Source organism: Ursus arctos, unplaced genomic scaffold (genome assembly GCF_023065955.2).
Source record: "Ursus arctos isolate Adak ecotype North America unplaced genomic scaffold, UrsArc2.0 scaffold_21, whole genome shotgun sequence".
NCBI lineage: Eukaryota > Metazoa > Chordata > Mammalia > Carnivora > Ursidae > Ursus > Ursus arctos.
This window is the reverse complement of record NW_026622886.1, coordinates 50,766,236-50,782,654: the sequence shown is the minus strand read 5'-3', so window position 1 is coordinate 50,782,654 and position 16,419 is coordinate 50,766,236. Positions and strand designations below refer to the sequence as shown.

The 16,419-nt window shown below is 35.4% G+C and overlaps 1 protein-coding gene and 1 pseudogene across 1 annotated transcript; one reads left to right on the top strand and one right to left on the bottom strand.

Moving 5' to 3' along the window:
• Nucleotides 1–4,916: 4,916 nt before the first annotated feature.
• On the top strand, nucleotides 4,917–7,476 carry LOC125282628 (olfactory receptor 6C75-like). Its single transcript, XM_048217998.1, has 2 exons — nucleotides 4,917–4,929; nucleotides 6,536–7,476. Exon 2 carries the CDS (start codon nucleotides 6,538–6,540, stop codon nucleotides 7,474–7,476), a length of 939 nt encoding a protein of 312 aa, XP_048073955.1. The 5' UTR covers nucleotides 4,917–4,929; nucleotides 6,536–6,537.
• A 7,719-nt stretch (nucleotides 7,477–15,195) lies between these two features.
• On the bottom strand, nucleotides 15,196–16,128 carry LOC130544458 (olfactory receptor 6C2-like; annotated as a pseudogene).
• Nucleotides 16,129–16,419: the final 291 nt, after the last annotated feature.

The window sequence follows — 16,419 nt, the reverse complement described above, 5'->3', positions numbered from 1 at the left end:
TACTGTGCTCCTGGTTTCTAATTCATTGATCTATGCTCTAATCTTGTTCACCTACCTTCTCGTGCGTGGGTTAGGCCTGTTCTGTTCCAACTCCAGCTTCTTGAGGTGAGAATATAAAAACTGCATTTTAGATTTTTCTATTCTTTTGAGTGAGGCTTGGATGGCTATGTATTTTTCCCTTAGGACCGCCTTTGCCATGTCCCACAGGATTTGAACCGATGTGTTTTCATTCTCATTGGTTTCCATAAATTGCTTAAGCTCATCCTTAATTTTTTGGTTTACCTAATCATTCTTAAGCAGGATGGTTCTCAGTTTCCAAGTGTTTGAGTTTCTTCCAAATTTTTCCTTGTGATTTAGTTCCAGGTTCAAAGCATTGTGGTCTGAGAATACGCAGGGAATAATCTCAGTCATTTGGTATCATTTGAGACCTGTTTTGTGACCCAGAACATGGTCTATTCTGGAGAAAGTTCCATATGCATTCGAAAAGAATGAGTATTCTGTTTTTCTGAGGTGTAGTGCTCTGTATATATTTAGAAGGTCCATCTGGTCCAGTATGTTATTTAAAGTTCTTGTTTCTTTGTTGATTTTCTACTTAGGTGATCTGTCTATTGCTGAGAGCAGAGTGTTGAGGTCCCCTACTATTAATGTATTATTATCTGTATGTCTCTTTATTCTGGTTAAGAGTTGGCTTGTGTATCTAGCTGCTCCCCTCTTGGGGGGATAGATATTTATAATTGTTATATTCTCTTGTGGGATACATACGTTTAAGAATAATATAGTGTCCTCTTGTATCTCTTATTACAGTGTTTAGTTTAAAATCTAATCTGTCTGATATGAGAATTGCTACCCCAGCTTTCTTTTGAGGTCCACTGGCATGAAACATGGTTCTCAATCCCTTCACTTTCAGTTTGGATGTATCTTTAGGTTCAAAATGAGTCTCTTGTAGACAGCAAATGGCTGGGTCATGTCTTTTTATCCAATCTGCAACCCTGTGGCTCTTTATGGGAGCATTTAGGCCATTCATATTGAGAGTGATTATTGAGAGATATGATTTTAATGATGTCATGCTGCCTGTGAAGTCTTTGTTTCTATAGATTGTAAATTTCTGTTCTGTATCACTCTTGGGGTCTTTTTACTTTTATAGAACCCCCCTTAATATTTCTTCTAGGGCTGGCTTGGTGGTCACATATTCTTTCAGTTTCTGCCAGTCTTGAAAGGTCCTTGTCTCTCCATCCATTCTGAATGACAGCCTTGCTGGATAAAGGATCCTTGGCTGCATGTTCTTCTCACTTAGTGCTCTGAATATGTCTTGTCAGCTTTTTCTGGCTTGCCAGGTCTCTGTAGACAGGTCTGACGTTATTCTGATGTTCCTCCCTCTGTAGGTGAGGATTCTCTTCCCCCTGTCCACCTCCAAGATTTTATCCTTGGATCTAAGATTTGCGAATTGTACTATTATATGACGTGGAGTTGGTCTGTTCTCATTGATCTTGGGAGGGGTCCTCTCTGCCTCTTGGACAGGAATGTTTGTTTTCTTCACCAGATTAGGGAAGTTCTCAGTTACAATTTGTCCAAATATCTCTTCTAGACCTCTCTCATTCTCCACCCCCTTGGGGATGCCAATGATTCTGACATTGGAATGTTTCATTGAGTCAGTAATCTCCCATAATCTACATTCTTGAGATTGGATTTTTTTTTAACTAAGTTCCCATTTTTTCCTTCTTTTCTATCATCCCATCTTCCAATTCACTAATTCATTCTGCCTCATTTACCCTGTCACAGCATCCAGTTTAGGCTGCATTTGATTAATAGCATTTTTAATTTCTGCCAGATTCACTCTCATTTCTACCCTTAGAGATTCTATATTCTCATTATTTGTTAATATTTTTTCAAGCCTGCACATCATCTTGACCGTTGTTACTCTGAACTCCATTTCTGACACTTTGATTATATCCATATCCATTAGTTCTGTGGCAGAGGCCACAGTCTCTGTCTCTTTCCTTTGTTGGGGGTTCCTCCTCCTGGTCATTCTAATGAGGAGTGGTTGTGGTGATGTACAGAGCCCAGATTATTGACCAAGACCCAAGCAATGTTTTATAGGGACCTTAGGAATGTGGGCTTCTTGTTTTTTCAGCCTGCTTTCTGGTGGAGGGGCCTGCTGCCCTGATCCTCAGGCAACCTTGTTTGGGTAGAGTTACTCATCCCCTGTGAGGAGGGGTCGGGATGGGCACAATGAGAACCAGTATTTCTGGGCTTTTGTTCTCTGGCTGCTTTCCCTGGTGGTTTTCTGTGCCTCTTCTGAGAGTCAGAGCAGCAATGGCCGAATCCTATCCTCTGTCTCAGAACAGAGAGATTGCAGTCTGCCCTCCCCTGAGCTCTCCTGGCCATTTTAACTCTGTTTCTGTTAGTGCTGCTAAAAACCCCACAGCGTCCTGGGTTGTGTGCCCCACAGCTGCTCTCCCAGTCCTCACTCCCAGGGCTGGCACATCTCTGTCCTTTGTGCTTCTAACACCGCCAGCCGCCCCCGGTTCCCGGGTGTGCTCCCGAGCTCCCTGTTTCAGTGTGGCTTGCGCGCGCTCCAGAGCTCCAGTTTTCAGTCTGGTCGTGTGTGTGCTCCCAAGCTCCCAGTAGCAATCTAGTTTCTTGGAGGCTACTGGTCCGTGAGTCCGGCCCCCTCCCCAGTGCAGGAGGCTACTACTTCCTGACACCTGAAAGGGGTGGCTCCCTCCCCCTTCCATTTATCTATCGATATCTGTGCGCAGATTCATGGCTCCCCACTTCATACCTCAATACTCAGCGCCGGAGATGTTTATTTGTAGAGATCCAGTTATATCTTCCTACCTCTCGGGCTGATTTCATGGGTGTTCAGGATGATCTGGTAGATATCCAGCTCAATTCATGGGACCAGCTGAAAAAAGGTCCCCTACTCCTCTGCCATCTTTTTTTCCTCTATTTGGCCTCTTTAAACTGGCCAAAAATATGAATACAATGTTAAATATAAATTAAAGTAGGTTTTTTTTTTTTTGTCTCAGAGGGATAGCTCTTAATATTTTACCACTAAATATATCTGCTAAAGAGTTTACTTTTATTTTTTAGGTTTTCTGCATCAAATTAAAGAAATTACCTGTACTCCAAAGTTGTCAAGAATTTTATGATAAATGAGTATTGAATTTTATCAAATACTGCTTTTAATCTATTGAGATTAACATACAATTTTCATCTGTGTAATGAATCATTAATCTGTTTTCTAATACCAATCTCAAAAAACCTGTAATTAATTCAAATTGGTCTTGATGTAGCTCCAATTTTATATATCACTGGACTTAATTTGTTAATACTTTTTAAAAATTTTCCCTAGGCCAAAGAGAGATTAGTTTATAATTTTAATTTATTTTCTTTAACTTGACAGTGACTGATGTCAATGTTATGTTGGTTCCATAAAACAACAAAAGGAGCTTTTCCTCCTTATCTATGCTCTGGAAAATTTTTTTAAAAGACTTTATTTATTTGAGAAAGAGAGAGAGAGCACAGGAGGAGGAGCAGAGGCAGAGGGAGAAGCAGACTCCCCACTGAGCAGGGAGCCAGACATGGGGCTTGATCACAGGACTCCGAGATCATGAGCTGAGCCAAAGGCAGATGCTTAACCTGTTGAACCACCCTGGTGCCTCTATGCTCTGGAAATTATTGTGTAAAATGATAAAATGAGTAACTTTGCAACCATTTTTACAAGGACTTTCTGAAAAAAGATTTTGTTAAATGTGGTAAATCTAATGGGATTATATACCTCTAACCTGAAATATTAATTATTGAATAATAAAATGAATGTGATCATGACCCATTAATTGCTCATTTACTTTGTCACAGATTTCTTTTAACCTCAGTTCTCCTTAGGTATATTGACCCTTCACATTCTATTACAATGTGCTATACAAGTTAGTTTTATCATGTATCAGTGTCTTCTGATCATTAATCCCAGGGGAAAGTTTTCTTTGTATTGTTTTGTTTCTTTTCCCTTCTCAATAGAATCCCTTGGGTATGTAATTAATTAAATGATATAAGAACACTCACATTTTTAGCATGTAAAATTAACAATGAACCATCCCCCTACCTGGTGGATATAATAACACTTTTATCAGATCTTCCAGGATTTTTTCCACTTCCAAATGTAAAGAATATAGAAATGAATTTCACTTGCATTAATATAGATATTATATAATTCGGACATATTCACAGTAAAGCCTAAGAATTTATCTTATCTAAAATAAAATTAAATATAGTATTACCCAAGTCCACAACTGGTCTAACTTCAAACTTACATACAAGGGTGAGGTGGACATAGAAAATTTACAAAAGCACAGCATATATTCCATCTTTTTGCATTAAGTTGCAACTTAAAAGTTATTTTTTTTTCAATTTCTTACTGAAATAATATTGTCTAGGCTTTGAGTACATTCATAATCCATTACTAGTTTTATTTTGGTTTTGGGTTTTTTTTTTTTTTTTTTGCCTTTTCACATCCTAGAAGAAAATATGAGAAAACACAGGAATTAAGGTAAACGTTTTAGAGTTGGGATCTTTTATTTTTAATTGTAAATTAAGGTAATTTTGTGGAAATCAAAGGCAGATATGTATATGTAGCTTGATTTTTTTTCTTTTTGGTTAATCAGTTTTCATCTTTTTTAGTATAGAAATACAAAATGTATAAATGGTACCTATTTACAAAATGCACCTAAATCTGTCCATTGCTTTTTTTATTAATTATTTAAGCTTAAGATAGCAATGCATAAATTGAGAAAAAAAGACTAATGAAATGATCTCTAGAAAGAGAAATCTTCACTCTATGATCATTATTTTGCCACATTTTAGTTATCAACTTATTTTTGTCTGATTATACCTTCTTAGCTATTTTTCCATTTATTAATATAAAAAATAGTAATTATGAAGACGGTGATTACAAGACAATAGTTGTGAAAAGGAATACATTATTTCCATTTATCAGCCAATAAACACAAAGCAGCTTTAGACAGAAGATACCATGAACTAATTTAAATACTTTCTCACTTGATTCAGGAAATCACTGTGATATTCAGACAACTCTCTGGACTAGGTCAAATTTTATTTTTTTAAATCAAACTAGAAGAAAACTATTAAAGAAGCAATACATAATTTTTCTGGGCAGGCATAAATTTTGACATGAGAACTGCAAAAAAGTAATAAACATAAAATGGGAGAAAATTTTAGGGATATGGTAATTTTAAAAGACAGCTGAATAGTTGACCATATTAAGAAAGAAAGTCATTACCAGCAGTCCAAAGTTTCACAGATAAAGGTAATTCTAAAGAAAAAAAAATGCACTTTGTTTTTGCTTATTTGTATTTTGGTTTTGTCCCTTAGGGATCATGTTAATGGGAAACCCCATAAGGAAATAATGCAAAGGATCTACAAAACATTCTGAAGGAGGAGGAGGAGGAGGAGGAAGACAACTCTCAGTATAGATCGTACAAACAATATAGCTAATTTCTAAAATGTTAAAGGGTGTTGAAAACTGCTATCTAAACTGTGGTTGCAAGAGTTTGTACGTTTTTTAATTTACAGGACTATTTCTCCCTTTGTTTATATTTATTTACGATCTAAAGTTTTTCTTACACTTAAAAGCTATCATAATCATAATCGCAGTCTTAAAAGTAAAACCTGAATAAGTAGATCCCTTCCTTACTTTTGAAGAGAGGATTTCAGTTTTATGTCAAGACTGGACAAATGATCTATAAAATCTCCTTTAACTCGAAGATGCTGTGACTGTCTTCTATGCTTTTCAGGCCCATCTGCAATTTTCTGATTTCACACCCAATTGGCATAGATTTTGAATTATGTTCTTACTGCTGCCATTCATGAAGCAATACAATATACTGTAAATGAGTCTTAAACATGTCATGTGACCTTTCTAACAAAAATTGTGTGCCCTCTTCCACACAATTTCCATAGAATTTAAGTGAATTAATGAATATTCTGAAATCAATTCATGTACTAAAGACTATAATGGATATTCAGTATGATAAAATTAAAAAGAACAAAGGTGTAGTATTTAAATGACTCAGGATTCAGTTCCCAATTGAATTACTAACACAATACTTCCCAAGTTGGCTATGAACCTGTAAACGTTGTAGAAATATAAATGCCTAGATCTTACCCAAGGTATTCAAATGAATTGTCTGGGTTGTGTGTTGGGCTTTTATCTTTGTTAAAGATTTTCCAACTTTAGAAAGCCCAACATTTAGATATACACCGTAGACAGACTCTAATCTGAGCCTCAGTTTCCTTCTCTAAGAAATGAGGATTGTCATACTCTGCTCAAAGAAGGTTGTTGGAGATATTAGTAAGAAAATTTATGTAAATCTCCAAATACAGTGCATGGTACGTTGCTGGTGATCAATGAATGTTAGCTTCTCTCTCTCCTTTTTCCTTTTTATTGACTCTACTAGCGAATCTTGACGATTTTTTAAACTCTTTTTATCTAGCTTTGTTAAAACCCACAAGAGAGAAATGAGGAACCATTCAATGAAGACAGAGTTCATTCTTTTGGGTCTGACAGATGACCCTGAATTGCAGGTTGTAATTTTCCTCTTTCTATTTTTTACCTACTTGTTGAGTGTGACAGGAAACTTAACCATCATCATTCTCACTCTGCTGGATTTCCACCTGAAGACACCCATGTATTTCTTCCTAAGGAATTTCTCCTTTTTAGAAATTTCATTCACAACTGTTTGTATTCCACGGTTCCTGGTGAGCCTTGTGACAAAGGACAGAACTATTTCCTATATGAGTTGTATGACTCAGTTATTTTTTTTTATCTTTCTGGGAGTAACTGAATTTTACCTTCTGGCTGCTATGTCCTATGACCGTTACGTGGCTCTATGTAAACCTCTGCACTATACCACCGTCATGAGCAACAAAGTTTGCTACCAACTTGTACTCAGCTCTTGGGTAACTGGATTCCTGATCACCTTTCCTCCAATCATCTTGGGACTCAAGCTGGAATTCTGTGCTTCCAATGTCATTGATCATTTTATTTGTGATTCTTCTCCCATCCTGCAGATCTCTTGTTCAGATACACATTTTCTAGAGCTAATGTCCTTTTTCTTGGCTGTGGTGACACTAATGGTCACATTGATGTTAGTGATTCTCTCCTATGGCTACATTATCAAGACAATTCTCAAATTCCCTTCTGCTCAGCAAAGGACTAAAGCCTTTTCTACCTGTTCTTCCCACATGATTGTAGTTTCCATCTCTTATGGTAGCTGCATCTTCATGTACATAAAACCATCAGCAAATGACAGAGTGACTTTAAGCAAAGGAGTAGCTGTGCTCAATACCTCAGTTGCCCCCTTATTGAATCCCTTTATTTATACACTAAGGAACCAGCAAGTGAAACAGGCCTTTAAGGACATGGTCCAGAAAGTTTTATTTGCTTCAAACAAATGAGAAAGTTCTAAAAAGTACAAAGGGAGAAAATGAATTAACATGTTGCCCTTTTATTTTTTTAAAGATTTATTTATTTATTTGAAAGAGAGAGAGAGCAGGGGGGAAGGGGCAGAGGGAGAGGGAGAGAGAGAATCTCAAGCAGACTCCCGCTGACGGCAGAGCCCAACACAGGGCTCCAGCCCAGGACCCTGAAATCATAACCTGAGCCAAAATCAAGAGTCAGACACTTAACTGAGCCCCCCAGGTGCCAAAAAAATGTTGCTCTGTTAACCTTGGTTTACTTTCTCTTACTTTGTGCATATTTTCAAGTTAGCAATTTCAGCCCACTTGGGGACTCCTTCAATGCAATTATTTCTGGCTAGGAATTCTATCCACAAATCTGTTCCTTTCTTGATTTCAGAAATGCAGAATTTTAAATGTGATATTTTTCACAGATCATATTGTATGAAACAAATGTTTTCAATGAGGTTCTGTATGAGTTAGATGCCTGTACATGTTAGATGCCTGTGGAACTTGGCATGTAAATAGAATGTTTGTAGTCAGAATCATATTTTTAGAACAAAAATGAATGTTTGAAAGAGATTACAAAATCAACCATTTAGTCAAGAAAATAGCTCAGTGATAATAGCGTTATGTTATGAGGAATATTCTATTTCGTGTCATTTTTTAATGTGTGGGCAGATTGCAGAAATTATAAAGTAAGTCAAATTATAATTTATAATTTATTTTACAAAATACTTTTCTTTCAGTAAGAATAAATTTTGATCCTTATATATGTCATGAATGAGAAAAATGAATAATAATCAATAATAATAATCAAATTCTACATAACCCCAAATGAAAATTTTTAATTAAAAAGTTTTTAATTAAAATTCTAAAATTTTAAATTCCTGAAAGAGATAATGTCTACCTATGCCACTGAAATGAATTGCTATGTAAGAAATTATTTCATTGCCTTACTTCAAAGCTTAAAGTATATTCTAACTCTTCCACAGGATTTTCCTGATTAAATAAATCTATGTTCTTTATCTAAAACATTTCTTATTTGAATGCAATAATCATTTTCCCATATAATGCTAAATTGCATTTTAATATTCTATTCCAGTTAATTGAGGCTTTGGTGATGTTACTGGTAATAATAGCAATACAGGATAAATTCTCCAAAGTCAGTGGAGTCAGTAGGAAATTTTTCTTCTTGTTAACCAAGTTAATTTTAATGTCAAGCGTCACTATACTTTGAATGAAGGAAATGTGAGAATGAAAATTTGAAAACATTAATGCCAATTCCCTAAGATAAAGACCAATGTTTATAACTTATTGAAGGAAAAATTAAATGAATGTCAGAGGTCAAATTCAGAGTCTCTGCAAAAGATCATTATATTTCCTTTAAAATCTAGTTGAGAGTTGGCTTATACAAAACATATTAATACTTGCATTTTAATTTCTATTTTGTCCTTTATAGTATAATCTCCTATATAGTTCTTTGTAATTTTGAATTGGTCTGTAAGAGTATTTGAGAGTAGGGAAAAATATTTCTTAGATCCTACTCTCTTGGAAACTTATTATGTGAGGTTAACAAATTTAGCTCTGTTAGTAGAACAAAAATGAAAGTATATATGATGATCTGGGTTTGAAAATACATTCCATACTATAACCCGATATTTAGTCAGTAATAAAGATAAGGTGCAAAATATTTCTCCCGAGAGTTTACAAATTTGACATATTGTAGAATGCCTATGAAAATTAAAGCTCTAAATTTTAGTGTATTTATACCTAGCTGCTCTGTAAAGAAATAGCTAAAATACTTAGTTACTTTCTAAAATTATTTCAAGATTGATTACTAAAATCATCATGAGAATAGAGGAAAAACTTATATTCATGTTTTTCTAGAGATGAAGACACAATTTGATTAAAAACTAGCTATCCAAGGCTATTAACAAATTTAGCTCTGTTAGTAGAACAAAAATGAAAGCATATATGATGACCTGAGTCACCATATGTTTAAAAGAAAGAAGACAAATGTGCATTTTATAGCAAATAGATCTGAATGTTAGTCAAATGAACATTTCCACATACAGTAAGAGTGGGGATAGTAGTACAATGCAAGATATGAAGAAGTATTTATGATCTAGGATTGATTCCAAGATCACCTGTATTTGCAGTCAAATAATTAATTCTGCATATAAAAATGTGATATAAACACTGTATAGAAGTAGAATACTTACGCCTAAGGCAGTCTGAGCCTTATATAGTTATTTAATAATAATAATGAGCATATTCTTAATTACAGAAAATACAGCAGCTACTAAGTTTTGCAAATATATCCATTATACTGAGCCACTTATTAATAGATAGAACTATGAAGATAGAGTCCATTCTCTGAGCATTTTAAGACAGAAACTAAACCTGTTGAATTAAATGATGTAAATTCTTTCACCCTAATTGGGGCCAATTATTCATGTTAGATTGTAAGCAATTCTGGTAGCACTGTGTAGTTTCTAGATACTATTTCCCACTGAAAGGAACTAGGACTTCTTAGAGAAAGAGTTGTTTCCAGCTTAGGGGTAGGAATCATATGAACTAAGCCTGGAACATTTTTTTTGTGCCAGAAGGAAAGGAAGCGAAAAAATCATAAGGACACAGGAACCAATTTGGATCATACCTACAAGCCTAAAATGGAAAAATCTGACCATAAAAATATAATAATGAATGTAACGTATTAAAACATATCAAATAAAAACCGATGTATGTATACATTACAAAAGGAAGTTGATCATCAGTGGAAGTTGCTAGAACATCAAATTACTACCCCAAAACATTGATGAAGGAGGGGAGGAACCAAATGTTTATCCGGTCTGCCTGTACTTCAGGTAATCAAATAGCTTATCAAAAAAGTTGTGGATTCACAAAAATACAAAAGAAAACGATGGTTTGGACCTCTTTAAACCTACAGTCCTCCACTCTACCACTGAGTTACTGAAGGGTACAATGGTTTGGACATCTTACTGTAATAATGGATCTAGACAATGCATTAGTATGTGCTAAAAATCATTTGTGATATATGGATGGTGGTATTTATAATAGAGATATTAGACTGACAATACCGACACACTGATCAATCTAAGTATTACTAAGAGTAGGTCAAGCAGACTATAAGGCTCATAACGTAATGCAATAGAAAGCATACAGCCTCACCTATCAACTTTTTCCTAAAAATATGAATCTAAATCTAATCAATAATTAAATACAATTAGCATATAAGAAGTAATTGGGTGAAATAAAAACAAGTTAAGTGATACCATCAGGAAGCAATCATTTGAGTAATCAAGGACATTGTACACTACGAATGATGTCATTTCTCCATCAATGCAAGGGGTAAAAATGAAAGGACTGTAAGGGAATTTTAAAAAGTTGTAACATAACAACCAAATACAATGTGTGGATTTTGTTTGGATTTTGATTCCAACATCTTAACTGTGAAAACAAACACACAAAACAAGACATCTTTATGTGAAAAGGTGAAATGTGAATACATATGGAATATGAAAGTCTATTATGATTTATTGATGCTGATATTGGCATGACGGTAGGTAAAAGAAAATTTTATTTGCAGTTAGATATACTTACTGATAAACTTGTGGGTAAAATGCAACGAATTTATAGGTGAAACGGTATAAGATGCAATGCTGCTCAAAACATAAAAGAGTGGGGGTGCCTGGGTGGCTCAGATGGTTAAGTATCTGCCTTTGACTCAGGTCATGATCCCAAGATCCTGGGATCGAGCCCCACAGTGGGCTCCCTGCTTGCTGGGGAGCCTGCTTCTCCCTCTCCCTCTGCTGTTCCTGCTGCATGTGCTCTCTTGCTCTCTCTGTCAAATAAATAAATAAAATCTTTAAAAAAAAGCATATAAGAGTGTGGGGGTGATAGAGAAAAATACTTCTAAATGTTGATAATTATGGAACCTGTCAATTATTGCATCTCATCTCCTTTTGTCTCAATTCCCATTTGAGAATGGCTTGAGTACCTAGATTACTGGATCATTTTCTACAAAATTTATCTGCTTGTTGAGATTGGGATAAAAATCATGCCATCTGTGACAACGTGAACAGACCTTGAGAGCATTATGGTAAGTAAAATAAGCCAGATAGATAAAGACAAATACTGCATTGTATCACTTAGATGTGGAATCCAAAAGAAAGTCAAACCCACTTAGAAACAGAGTAGAAAGTGGTTGTGGGGGGCTGGGAGGTGAGGGGATTAGGAGAGATTGGTAAAAATGTACAAACATTCAGCTATAAGATGAATAGGTCTGAGAATCTATTGTATAACATGATGACTATAGTTGATAACACTTTATAATTGAATTTTGTTCAGAGAGTTGAATTTAAATGTTCTCACACACACACAAGATAAATACGTGAAGTGATAGGTGTTTCAATTAACTAGATGAGAAAAATATATATAATATAATATATATTATATATACATGCCTCTTATAATGTACTTGTATATAATATAATCACAATGTACATTTTAAATATTTTATAATTTTATATGTTAATTATACCTCAATAAAGTTGAAAAGTAATCTCCAAAAAAAAAAAAAAAATCATTGTTCATGACTGGCTACCCGTAAGGCAAACATGCTGCCCTGTTTCTGCATTTGCCACTGAGTTAGCTCAGGAGGGTAGCATGTCCTCACCTAGTGATTTCAGAAAGGTCAGGTTCTAATTTGGCAGGTATATCAAGCCAGTTTAAGGAAACTCATCTTAGCCTTATTCTTCAATCTACCTTTATCATGAATGACGCAAATATTTACACTCATCTGACTGCCGTGCCTATTTCTCAATTTGTTTGGAACACATATTGAGGAAATTTGTGGTTAAATAATATGGTTTGGAAAACCAGTATCATGGATACCATTTACATATGTCACCAAGCTGTGAGCCCAGAGGATAAAACAGACTTGTATAGAAAATGATTTTTCACCTCTGGTTAAAGAAGTCAGAAATCATGGTGTGATAACAGTTATATAAATTGAGATCACTGAGCACTTGATAATCAGAAGTTAAACTCTATTCCCCCCATCTAAGTGGTGTAGGTAGGCTAAAGAAACTTCCACATGGAGAAAAAAGCAAAGATTAAATCTTAACTGAAGCATATATACCTCCTAGATTTAAGCTGATGAATTAGTAGCATAAGTTCTTACAGAAAAATCAGAGAAGATAAATATTTTAGAAATCTGAAGTAAAACCATAACTATAGGGTGAGGATAGCTGCTCAAATACTTCTGCCTGGTTGAAATTTGGAAAGCCGCCAAACATTTTTGGTCCACTTTGGGGACTGAACTTAGAGAATCTCTCTCTTAAGCACTCTAAAATCTTGAGATATCCATGCAGGGCCCTTGAGTCTCTTCACGGGCTCACAGTAGGAGGCTCTGTCGTGGAACAGATGATTACCACCAAGAAAAATGCCCAGAACCAGGCTTTCCTCAGTGAAGCTGAAGACCCAGATTACAAGGCCATTTTTCCTTTTTCCCTCTGCTCTTGCTATTACTTCTTTTTCTATTCTCACTTGCTCTTTATGCCTATATATTGGTAATTTGATTTTTTAATTTAATCTTATAGTTTTTATAGTATATTATCCAATTATAATAATTAATATCATTTATTATTAACAGTATTAATAAGGTATGTGTGTATATATACAAAATGCATTACATGTTACTTTTATCCTTGTACATTATCTATGATGTATACCTTTCTCCGTTTTAGTACTAGAAGCTATTTCTTGGGATGTCCCTTGAAATCATCTTGCTGCCTCTGGAGAAGGTTTGTTCAAGTTTACTTGAACAAAAAGGGTCTTTCAAAAATCAATAAAACTAGCTTTGAATCCTAGTTCTATCACTTGTTAGCAATAATTCATTTCTCTAACTTTGATTCGTCTACAATTCTCCAGTATAAATTATAACTATAAATATAACATGTAGGGATATTTTCAGGTTTATCAGTATTATAAATTGTCAATAAATTTTGGCTTTCATTCTATTTCATTCAGAAATTTAAAAGTAAACATTTTAACAGGATAGCCATGCCTTTCTTTCATCCTTTGTTCACAGATTCATGTTAAATGCTACATTTGTATTTTTTTAAAGATTTTATTTATTTATTTTGACAGAGAGACAGCCAGCGAGAGAGGGAACACAAGCAGGGGGAGTGGGAGAGGGAGAAGCAGGCTCTCAGCAGAGGAGCCTGATGCGGGGCTCAATCCCAGAACGCCAGGATCACGCCCTGAGCCGAAGGCAGACGCTTAACGACTGAGCCACCCAAGTGCCCCTATGTTTGTATTTTTTATCTTCACATAAAAATTCTGTCTTTGCATTGTCAGAAGTACCAAATCACCATATTGGGAGATTATCTGTTATGTTAACTAATATTTGTCTAGATGCCAGGCATAAACCATTCTAGAATTTCTCGTACAGACAGACATTCTCCGAGGCATTTACCATTTAGAGTAGAATAAAGACAAGTAAATATGACATTGTAGTTTGGTGAGTTCTGAGTGCAGGAGCTAGGTGGTGATAGGAGTCTAATCGGTAGGACTGACCAGGCTTGGTGTAGTGGTGGTGGTGGAACAGTAAGACAAAGTAAGCAAGATTCCTTGTGGAAATGGCATTTCAATTGGAAGACTCCGGGGATTGGGTAGTTGAAAAAGGCGGGGCGGGAAGGTAGAGGGAATTCCTGCTTACAAACGCCACAATATGAGCAATGGCCTGAAGTAAAAGAACAAGGATCAAAGAAGTTTTAATATGTTGGACTGTACAAGTGGAAGTTGGTGAAGAATTGAACGAGTAATTAAACGCTGATAGTTCTTTGAGAGTTATCATTAGATGCATATTTTGGACTCTTGAAATGTCTAAAGATTTCGTTTTTAAAAGCAAATCATTTCATTGATATTAATATTCATATTACATTCTGTTTCTCTTTTCTCTATTCCTAGTATATCTGGCTTGCTGGTCATTTACTTAACGTTCTTCTAGCCCAATAGTTCCCTAGCACCTGCTGCCATCTGTTTGCTTAATTTAAGTACCCTACGTTCAAGATTTTAACATTTCATTTAGTACATCAGTATCAATCTGTTTTATGTAATTTCAATGCAGGCTTTTAATTCTTTAATGGGAGGTACCAATACATTTCTTCTTTCATCTTAATTTAATTCATATCCCTTTTGGCAATTTTTACATAACTTTGATATTGGATTGGATTCATTCAATAAAATATGTGAATCTTGTGGTTTTAAAGCTTCATCTGTAAATGCTCTTTTGAAATTTTATTCCTTGTTTTAAAATATATTTTGAGTTTTTGAATTTTTTTTTTTTTGCTGTTACACTCAGAAAAAGTATTGATTCTTTTTAACATTATTTCTCTTCTTGAGTAGGTTTTTTTCTGGAGGAATGATGTGCACTATTGCACCAATATTTTATGATAAATTTCAGCATTGGTAAGGGAAGGTTGAGAGGTCACTCTTAGATTTCCTAAAACAACTGTTCTCATTTTTTTCTTAGTAAAGGTTATCATTCTCAAAGAGGCTGGCTTATAAGGAGATGCAAAAGGTGACTTGATCAGTGACAGTACTGAATGGAAACCCAAATCTAGATCAAGACAAAATAGGATAAAAAGTGAAGAAAACGTGCGTCAGGATCCTGACTTCAACATTCCCCTATTTCTTTGAGAGCAATGTAAATCTTTTGACTAAGTCATTAAAGGCTTGTTTCACTTGTTTGTTCCTCAGAGTATAAATAAATGGATTTAACATGGGGGAAATGGAAGTAGTAAGCATAAATACTCCCTTATTAATAGCCATTTCATCTTTTGCCGAAGGTTTGATATAGACAAAGATACAGCTGCCATCGGTGATAGAAACTACAATCGTGGGAAGAACAGGTAGGAAAAGCTTTAGTCCTTTGCTGGGCAGAGGGGAATCTTAGAATCATTCGATGATATATAGGTAGGACAAAATCACACACACAAGAGTCCTAATGAAGATTAACACAGCAGACAAGAACCATCTGCTCAATGAACCATGTATCTGAGCATGAGATCTTCAGGATAGGATTAGCATCACAGGCAAAGTGGTCAATGGCATTAGAGTCACAGAATTCCAGGTCCAGTTCCAAGCTAAGTGGTGGGAGTATGACCAACAAAGTAGTCATCCAACAGCAGAAGATTGGCCTTTTGCAGATCCTGTGGTTCATGATGGTCATGTAATGCAGGGGTTTGCAGATGGCCGTGTATCGATCAAAGGACATGGCGGCAAGGAGAAAAAATTCTGTTGCTCCGAAAAGATATGAAAAACCAGTTGGCATGCACAAGCATTACAGGTAATAGTCCTATCACCTGTTGCCACACTGTACAAGGATCTAGGAATGCAGGCAGAAGTGAGTGAGATTGCTAAGGAGGAAAATTTTTGGAGAAAAAAGTACATTGCAGTTTTAAGGTGAGAATCCATTAATATGAGAATGATGATGGTCAGGTTTCCAGTTACACCCAACATGTAGGTGATAAGTAGAAATATAAAAATCAGAATCTGTCGTTGAGGGTCATCTGTCAGTCCCAGAAGAATGAAACTGGTTAGTGACGTATGGTTTCTCATTCCTGGGTCCTGACTTCTGCCCAATCTGCATGTAAACCTAAGGGACTCAAGATCTGAGAAGAAGGTGGAAAAAATGTGTTACACCGGATTTGTTTAGAAAAGTTAAGCAATGTATTTAACATATATTTTGTTTTCCTTGATAATGAATATTCTTAAATAGTTCATGCTTTCAGCTCTGCTGACATGTCATCTGGTAGGTTTGAAACTTAGCTTTCAAATATTTTGACCACGATATACGGCAAGATACACATTTTATATTGCAGTCTAATGTACATGCACACACACAAAACA

Excerpts from the sequence above, each read along its gene's own strand:
- LOC125282628 (XM_048217998.1), top strand. The coding sequence starts at position 6,538 with ATGAGGAACCATTCAATGAAGACAGAGTTCATTCTTTTGGGTCTGACA.